Below are 9,882 nucleotides of genomic sequence, written 5' to 3' on the forward strand. Positions count from 1 at the left end.
AGTTAAGGTTTTTATCTATTGAAATCAATCTAACGACTAAACTACTAGAATGGTAACACAATAAAATTGCCACGATTTCACTATTCACACTAATCGTAGACAGAGAAACTAATAGATCAAGGGACCGTGAAACCGCGATTGAGACAGAGATAGTTTGTCAATATGTGCGTATAATGCTGCCATAGTAACTGCATTCCCTGTTTTGGAGGTTAAATAATTTTCAGGATTTAAAACAAAACTAGATATTTTTTTTATTTATTTAGGATTACTAACATGGCATATAGTAATAATTATATACATTAAAGCCCTAAATAAATACAAATAAAAATTAAATATAATTACTGTACAAATCATGAGCGCAAAAAATGGTGGCAAGAATGCTAGCAGCATTTCCTTTTTGAAAGCCCTCTGGGCGAAAAATGAACTTGCCTTCTTGTCACCAGTAGAGGCAATAAGACGGGGTGTAACATTTTTAATAAAAAATTTTTGCGCTCTTACTCCAAGGTCCAAGTGTTTCAATTGCAAACGAAACAAAAGAATAATTTAGAATAAGAGACTAATATTTGTAACATTTGTTTGGTCACCGGTTGAGGCACTCGCAAGATATTCAAGATGTTGTGGTGTAATACTGTCAATGCTACCAGCAGAGCCACTTGAGAATGACATAATAAAAGCATAGGTGTCTTCATCTTTTAACCTCTAGCGTTTAAGATTCTAGCTTTTTATCATTAAAAGGTGCGAGGGTATTGCTAGAGAAAATAATGCGAGCTGCGTTCTTATGATCTCCAGCCATTGATTTATTTTCAACATTTTTTTAAGTCAAAATTTGTGGTGCGTTTTTGAGAATTGAAATTTGGGTATCTAGTAAACCATTTTGCTTTGATTTAGTCGATGGAGAGCCTTTTTTGGCTTTATGAACATGAAAAATTGAAAAAGTTTTATGAAAACATAAAAAGATTTGTCATGCCGAATTACTAATTGAGGAACAGTTTTTAAATTACGAAGGATAAATTTCTAGCTAGAGACATACACCAATCACTAATATTATTATATAATTCTTCAATCACAAATTGGGGAAAGCACAAATTAAAATAATAATAATTAATAGATAAAGAAACATTAAAGACTATTATTGAACTCCAAATTTATTTGTTTCCATTGTCGAATCAATTTTTTTTAATTTCATTTTTTTAGTCGGAAATCAGCATATTTTTTCGCTGACGCTGGCAGCATTTACTTGATAAGAAATTATAAGTTATGAATGATAAAAACTACGAAATCCTATTATATTCAGGATTTTAAGGCGACATAACCTTCCGTCATGCTATGGCATAAATAATAATCACTAAGAAACTATATTTGGGATCAAAGCTGTCGTACTTACGCGTGAAAAGAAACATCGGCAATTTTCTTCTTTCTATCGCTTTTACATGAATAACATGACAGTATGACGCATTATTGTATAATATTCAATGTGTATACGGATAATTTCTCTATCTACTCACTGGATTAGAATCGTTTTCTAAAATAATCAATCAACAGCAAATCATTGTCCACTGCTGAACATAGGCATATTTCTAACATAAAAATAAGCAAAAATTGAACAATCAACACAATGAACGCACTAACTGTCAAAGTTTGTTTCGCTACTTGAGTTGTTCACCTTGATAAACTGGTTACGCGATTAGGGGCAAAAAAATTGATAATTGTATATATAACATTTGTAACGTTATTTTCGTTTAAGTGAGAACAAAATTGTCATTCGGTCTATTAGTTTCTCTGTCTACGCTCCAATGCTTCTCATACTTGATATTCTGGGATCGGTCGCTAGTTTTCCACTACTTCTCTAAAAACATGAATTTTGTAGTCTCTTGTAAAATGCATGTTGCACAAAACGAGTAACAAAAAAAGGCGAAACGTCACATAATAAGTATTACATAATTTTCTGCTGCGATGGAGCGTGCTTGCCTAGAAGTTCCCTATTCAATCTTGCGTTGAAGAAACCCGGATTATAATGTTCAGTGTATATTGTATACAGACGTTGAAAGGACTGGTACTACTTGTACTTATTAGTAACGCCTACTGATACCTAAATATTAATACCTACCCATTTATCCTGGCAAGACTGTCAAGTATGATAATAATAAATTTACCTTCAATATGAGTATTCGCTGGTTGTGTTCAATATTCGTGTTCTTTTATATCGTAATTTTCTTAAAATAAAAACTCAATTTCCATTCAGTTACAATTTTGTTTCTAAATAAAAAACGAATTATAAACAAAATACTTTTTTATTTTAGTATGAAATGTAAATATTACCTATTTTTACAAATAGCTTACAATTTATATAATAAAATAACAATAATCATGGATCATTTATGGAAATGTAAGCACACTGTTAAGTAGAAATATTTTTATTTTGTTTTCGTCATAACGGTGTATTTTTGATCGATGTATTTTCATTCTCAATATGAATATCTTGAAAATGTGCTGAAATAAAAAAAAAAAAAAAAAACTAAATTTGAAGTGATAAAACCCATATGAATATTTATCATACTTATTCCAAATAAAATTCTGGTTGTCACCTATAATAAAGCCGATCTTGACAAAAGGCCGTGCAAATGTCAAAAGAGTATTGATTTTAGTTTATAAATATTAACACTTACAATCACGACTGAGCAAACGAGGTCCAGATAGAGTGATAAGTATTGCACCGATAGGAGCAGATATGACCACACTAAGTACGCTTACAGCCAGGATTGCCTTTGCGTACCTCTCTTCATCCATAAATGAATCACCAGCTGTTTGACCGTTATGAACTAAATCTAATGCAGCTGGACCCAATGCTGCCTATTGATCAAAAATTTTACGATATAGCTTAAACATTATTCTCACAAGCACAAAAAGTATGATTTTTTTTTTTAATATTTTAATAATTTTTTTACATATTTTACAAACCTGAACTGTTGCCTTTGCTAACCAAGTAATACCAATGAAGAGTTTCTCTTTACTGTTCAGGCCACATCCGAAGCTTATTAAGAATGTGGCGATGACACGTAATAATAGGCACGATATTAGACATATAGCACCCATTGCTATAACTTGAGGATCTAAGGCACTGACCTAAAAAACGTAATCAAAACGCATTTTTATATCAATTTTCTATCTCTTTTCTAAAACAGGAATATGTACTTTTACGTACTGTGATTTGAGCTCCAGTAAAGGCAAAAAGTATTGGTTCAAAGAATATCCACAGAATTCGAAACAGATTGCTGACTGGGTTTTTATTTACTGGCCAGCCTTGCTTTTCCCAGTAATATGCTGCTATAAAACCTGACGATACAATTGCTAAGGGTCCTAAGATAACAATAAAATAAATAAGCTGTCTTCATTACATTTTTTACTTTTTCAAGATATATTTTACTTTAGAAAAAATCATACCTGCACCACTCCAGCCAATTAAACTTGACATAAATAATGAAAATAGGCCACCCAAAAATAGGGTCAGAAATCTCAAAGGAACTACGTATACATCTCCTCTTTCTGGAATAATAGACGCAAAAGCACCCCAAAGTGATCCAAGAATCACGCCAGCTATTATTGATATAGGTCCCTGAAATATAAAAATTCGAATATAATATAAAAAACTCATTTATTACTGTTCGAAACGAAAATTCACGAACCTTTACAATATTAAAAGTCATTGAACCCGTTGAAAACATCGCATTAAGTATGATTGCAAATACAGCAACGCTAACGGAATCGTCTATTGCAGCTGCAGCCAACAGTAATGTAGGTATACCTTTAGAAATACCAAAGCCAGCGTCCCGAAGCCTAAATAGACATGGCACTACCACAGCTGGAGAAACGGAGGCAATCATAGAACCTAGTAAAAATGCTGCAAGTAACCACATTTTATATTCGTGTCGTCTAATACCTTTAGTCTGTAAATATTTATATTTAACTATAAATTAACTTACCCCAAATCCATGGTAAGCCTAATAAATAATGTGTAGTTATACTAATAGCCATACATTCGACCATCCAGGGCACGAGACCAAGTTGCAAAACGGCTATATAGTGTTTTTTAAGTACACCTGCATCGAGACCAAGACCAGCTCTTGTTAAAATAATCACTAAAGCAATTTTCCTACGAACATAAATACATGTATGAGGTGTTACTTAATTAAAAGGATGTTTTTGTTTAATTCATGAAAATTCAAATATCTTTACCTGAGATCTTGGTTAAGTTTTCGATAATCATCAGTCATATGTACTACGTGTAAGTTTTGAAACATTATACCCGTCAGTAACATTCCAATGAGAGCAGGTAACGTAGTAATTTTTAACCAGATCCAACCAATCAAGTACGCGGCTATCACTAAAATTGTCATGCTTAATAGTTCCCCATTTAAGCTAACTGCTTCACCTATTTCGGCGTAAAAAATACCCCAGACGAGGAAGACTGGAACAGTTTTATTTGAAATATAATGAACTATTTTAATCAATGCATATTGTAATGTTTTTTTTTATAACTCATTGCCATGCCATAAGAGGGGCATATTTTCCAGCAGTTGATGTACATGGGCTAATATTATGGTGATTGATAATTACTTATTTATTTTTTGGTTCTTGTAATCGGATAATCAAATTAGATAAATCAGTCAATGGGTATTATCAGTTGCCCTAGCAGTCACAGAAAACTATCCTGATATAATAAAAATATAATATATATAGATACCAATCCACCTACTAAAATGACTCAAGTATATATTTATATATGGTTTTGCAAACAAAATCTCTATTATTTGTTATATCACTGGTTATGTATATTGCTTTACTATATTTATCTTGTCACATAAGACTAAAATGTTTAGTTTACACTTTTACGAACAAACAGTATATGAAATAAATTTATTCTATTTTATAATATAACTCGACGACGTTCCACAGGACAATGCTATTTTAAATAATTAAATTCATAAATACAACCGAAATAGCCAGGCTAGCAAAAAAGCACTAATATAATTTATTGTTTTAAATATCACTCACAGAATAAAATTATACATAGTTGTTGGGCAGACTGTCTGAACGTAGGAAATATCGGAAAGGGAAACATTTTTGTCCACCATGAAGGTTGCCACGATGGAGTGGTATCGGCTTGATGACATCGTAAACAAAATTGGTACCACCATCTAAAAAAAAATTAAAATAATTAGATTACATGATATACAAAAAATCATGTAGGCATGAATTTCAGTGAATTGAATTCTAGGGAATTAAACTGTTGTTTGGTATTGTAATAAAACAGACTACTGGGGTTTAGTTTTCAGCAAGGTCGATTCGGTAGATACATCGTTCTCTACCACATAATATAAATACTGTTAATTGATTGATTGTGTGTGTGTGTGTTATAAAAGGCACAAGGGGCATCGTATCTTCTAATTATGGTTTGCAGTGCGTTTCCAGTAATTTAATAAAAAAAAAATACTTACGTGGTATCTTTCTTATCGTGGTTATTTTCATCTGTGAAATGTAATTCATAAATAAAAATGCGAAAAAATTATACAATTATAGCTCTAACATTAAAACGTGTGACAGGGATTTATAACCCTTAAGTTATCAGGGGTACAGAAAACGGTTTTGCGACCCTGATAACGTGTACGCAAAATTGCATGATGATCGGTTGAGTAGCTAAAACGTGAAAGCGTAACAAAAAATAAAACAAACTCACATTCTCTTTTATAATAATAGTAAAGATTAAAATAAGAGGGCACAATATTTTTTTAATATACTGAGTGAGTTTATACTTGAGCATAGCCAAAAATATTAGGTCATATTCACTTTATTATATACATATCACATATAATATTGTGGTTATTTATTATTTTGTGGCTTTAATGTAATGATTGAAATTAATTGAAAAAAAAAAGATAATAATGATTTTTGATTTTTTTACATCTATTTGTTAAATGTAAATAGTAGTTATTGTTAATATTGTATGTCTGTTGATGTATGCGTCAATACAGTATTAACAATTAGCATTATTAGTAAGTATTTCATAACTTCAGTTTTATAATAAACAAATAAATTATTATTTACCTATAAACGTATACACACGAACACCTATAAACATAAAAATGAGTATATACAATGATTTAATGTTACGACATATTTTACAAAAAATTGGTTATGAGACAAACATATTATTTAAAGTAAACCAACCTGTAGCCTGTATATTTGACTCCATGACTAAATTATTACAGTAATATCGTTTTCCTGAAGCATTTGACAAATATTATTCTTTGATAACAAACTATTGTATGAAGACTACAGTCGCACACTAAGCCAGAACATATGTAGGTAAGTACAAAAGAGATAATAGGTAAGTACAAAAGAGATACCATATGTATCTCAAATAGTACCAAATTTGAGCTGTAATGACCTGAAAATGACTTCATATTGAATAGTTAATTCATTAATGTCTAAGTAATTTTATGACGATTTGATCATATCTTGATATAATGAAATGTTAACTACAGTGCGATGCTGACATCCCAGCTGCCGTTCTACTCAAAGCCGTCTGAAATAAGACACGCGAGGCCTCCATCTCACGCTTCCACGGTCCCAGGGTTACGACCTATCTTTTAAGCGATTGGGGCTATGGGAGTACCAAGAAGACGCTGACGTCGTTTCCGCCGAACAGGATCGGCCCTTTTCCGTTCCCGCTCCGCCGTCTCCTGCTGGACTATGACAGTCTCACAGAAGGAGGCTACGGCTCTGCACGCCGATTCCCTGCAGAGCATGGCCGACACGATTGCTTGCAGGGAAAGATCTTGTCCAACCTCACAGACTAGATTCTCCCTCTCCGCACTCTACGCGGGGCACGTCTCTAACGCATGCTGAGCGGTGTCCCGGTCCACGCCATAGTGGTGGCATATCGCCATCGATTCGCATCCGATTTTCCACAGGTATTCTCCAAAACAACCGTGACCGGTCATTACCTGCGTAAGTCAGAAGGTGAGTCGTCGCTTTCGTCTCATCCAGCCTTCGAAGGCAGGATCACTCCGACGATGCGTTTGTGCGCGTACCATTGTTCGCAGATGGTCGCCTTACGTCGAAAGACCCTTCCAGTGTTCCCGCCGCTTCAACGCCTCGAGAACACACGGAGGGGGCGCGCTTTCATTGTTCTGACGGAGGATGCGGATCTGTTGACAGACCCTCGCGTCCATTTCCGCCAGAATGTCTAAAGGCGGAAAGTGCGCTAGAACGGTTGTCACCACATAGGATATCGTGCGATATCCTTGCACTATGCGGATGGTCACTTTCCGCTGCGAACTTTGGATCTCAGCAGCGGACTTGGACGGGTTTGGTCTCACAGGAAGTCGGGCTTCCTGTGAGACCAAACGGGCGCCCCGCAGATGGCCTTCGATCGCACGACACTAGCATAGAGACGGCGAATTTCGTCCCTCTGTCCCCCGAGATCAGGCAGCAGTCTGTCTCGAACCGGGGGGCTAGGCGCTCGAAGTGCTCGTCTAAGCCCCATCAGTTTGAGTCACCAATACAGACGTGCGTATTGGTCGGTTCTCTGCTACTAGGCAATTTAAGGAACCATAGCACCTCCTACTTATGAGACGTTATCTGAAGGCCTAACTCGCAGATGTTATCGACGACGATGTTCACTCCAAGCTCGCTCTTTGGTCCCCTCAAAATTCTCCACTAATGTCAGCACCAACGTGTAGACAAATGTACGTAATGTGCATAACAAACGACGATGACACCTTCACGGAGAGCGATGTGTAGGACCAATGCTACCTTATCCTACCAATGGTGAATATTGTATTAAGAAAAAAAAGTGCCATTTTTTTCTTGATACTGACAGAAGTTAATAATATAAAACTGAAGGCAATTTTTATGTTAAATATTGTCTTTAAAGACTGAAGATTTATTTAAGTGTGCTTATCTTTATTTCGATAGTACTATCGTTAGTAATATTCTTTGTTTTTTTTTATAGTATAGGTAGGACGAGGATATGGGCTACCTGAAGGTAAGTGGTTACCAACGCCCATTGACAATGGCACTGTAAGAAATGTTAAGCATTGCTTACATCGCCAATGCACCACCAAACTTGGGAACTAAGATGTAGATGAAGATGTTAAAGTGAGGTAGAAATAACATTTTAAATATATCGTGAAAAGTGTCCTAATATCTATTTAAATAGGTATTATAAAAACATCACATAATTCACTTTACCACATCATATTTTAAATAAAATTATTAGTAAATACTTTTTAAATTAAGTGAAATATTTCAGTAGGTACCTAATTTAACATGTCAACTGTTCATGACTAAGGGCTTACAATATTTTAAATAAAATCACTGCTGATATGTAATGATAATGTTTAGATTTGGACTGAGCTGAGTCGGAACGCTTATGACCCTTATGAGAAGGCCATATTAGCGAGCAAGTCAAAAGTCAACAAGATTGTGTTTAATGTGGAACGCGAAACAATTTAAATTTGAATTTATCACAATAGAATATAGTCCATTTTAGTTTATGTTATAATACATGATAGTCACGTGCTGTATAAACAAGCATTGTGATTACAGTCAGAGCATGTGATCTTAATAAGGTCAATATGGTTTAAGCATTATTTTTCATTGATGCCAAATACTTTACACATACATTTATCACGTTCGATAGCAATGCCTCTTGATTTTATAAGGGAATGAATTGCTGCTTTGTAAATAAAACTTATACAAATTTGATTGTCAGCCAAGTAAACCTAAGTCGCTGTGTTTTTGTGTTATAGTGCTTCTAAGCAGTATTAAATAATCAACGATACTAAATCATTGTTTTGTTTATATTGTCATATTGGAGTTGCCGCCAATAATTTCCAAATATAGTTAATTTTTTAGAAGATCTCTTAAATTGTAATTACGTTGTCTTTTATGAAGTTATGTAATACGCAATCTGCTTGCATTTTAAGTCTAGTAGCTTTCAATATATCCCAACAACTAAAGAAATTAGATAAACTCTTTTGTGGTCTTTTTAGTACTGGAGTCAAGAACTCCGATAAGACTATACGCTTTTACTTCGAAGTAATCGTATTTGCCATGCTACTTAGGCCTTCAAATTTTTTTTCATTCAGAAGAAATCAATAAATAAGACTAAATTATAAATCTACTAAAAGAGTGTAAACAGTAAGTACATAAAAAATTAAGTAAAATATATTTTTTTACATATTTAATTTTATAAATTGAATAAGGTATTTTTATATCAGATCTGGCAACACTACAAACTTAGGTATTGGTCAGATTACTTATACTTACTAGTTTTTATAATCTTCTCTTATTCTGATCAATAATAACCTTAACCATGAAGTTGAATTTTTAAAAACAAGTGCTTGTTAAGAATCCTATTATATGTTAATTAAATGTTGATTTATTCACTGAAATGTATTCTCATAAATTTCCAAAATAATGGATATAAAAGTAAAAATACTTACTGAAAGAGCAAACCTAACCTATAATTATTTGAAAACGACTGATTAAGTACTTTTGTCTTATAAAATATAAATTACCTTCTTTTTTTATATAAATCACATAATAAGTTACTTTATTTTGTTTGTTACGAATAATGAACTACATTATAATACACTAACACGATTACAAAAATACGTCTAGTTATTTATTATCAAGTACATTACTGTTCTCCTCACTTCCACAAGATGGCGCGCTTCGCTATTAATAACTAGAAAAATACCTTAACTACTCGGCTACTAATATATACTTATAATAAAACTAAACTTTATATTAAATAAACCGTGGAAGTACATAATACATTTTAAATGTGTATTATCTTGTATTCTTAGTAAACGC

At 33.4% G+C, this 9,882-nt stretch overlaps 1 protein-coding gene across 6 annotated transcripts; it reads right to left on the reverse strand.

Moving 5' to 3' along the window:
* Positions 1-2,306: 2,306 nt before the first annotated feature.
* Positions 2,307-9,672, reverse strand: LOC126771286 (sodium/hydrogen exchanger 9B2-like). Of its 6 annotated transcripts, none has more exons than XM_050491087.1 (13): positions 9,510-9,615; positions 6,226-6,445; positions 6,103-6,126; positions 5,496-5,526; positions 5,053-5,195; positions 4,234-4,465; positions 3,981-4,150; positions 3,684-3,898; positions 3,442-3,613; positions 3,203-3,357; positions 2,959-3,123; positions 2,667-2,850; positions 2,307-2,490 (listed from the first exon to the last, which is right to left on the reverse strand). In XM_050491087.1, exons 2-13 carry the CDS (start codon positions 6,248-6,250, stop codon positions 2,429-2,431), a joined length of 1,578 nt encoding a protein of 525 aa, XP_050347044.1. In that variant the 5' UTR covers positions 6,251-6,445; positions 9,510-9,615; the 3' UTR covers positions 2,307-2,428. The 6 variants fall into 6 exon arrangements, with proteins under 6 accessions (XP_050347044.1, XP_050347046.1, XP_050347047.1 ...); XM_050491089.1 differs by having other exon boundaries at positions 6,226-6,343; positions 9,510-9,579; XM_050491090.1 differs by lacking the exon at positions 9,510-9,615 and adding an exon at positions 8,361-9,166 and having other exon boundaries at positions 6,226-6,343.
* Positions 9,673-9,882: the final 210 nt, after the last annotated feature.

Source organism: Nymphalis io, chromosome 10 (genome assembly GCF_905147045.1).
Source record: "Nymphalis io chromosome 10, ilAglIoxx1.1, whole genome shotgun sequence".
NCBI classification, from domain to species: domain Eukaryota; kingdom Metazoa; phylum Arthropoda; class Insecta; order Lepidoptera; family Nymphalidae; genus Nymphalis; species Nymphalis io.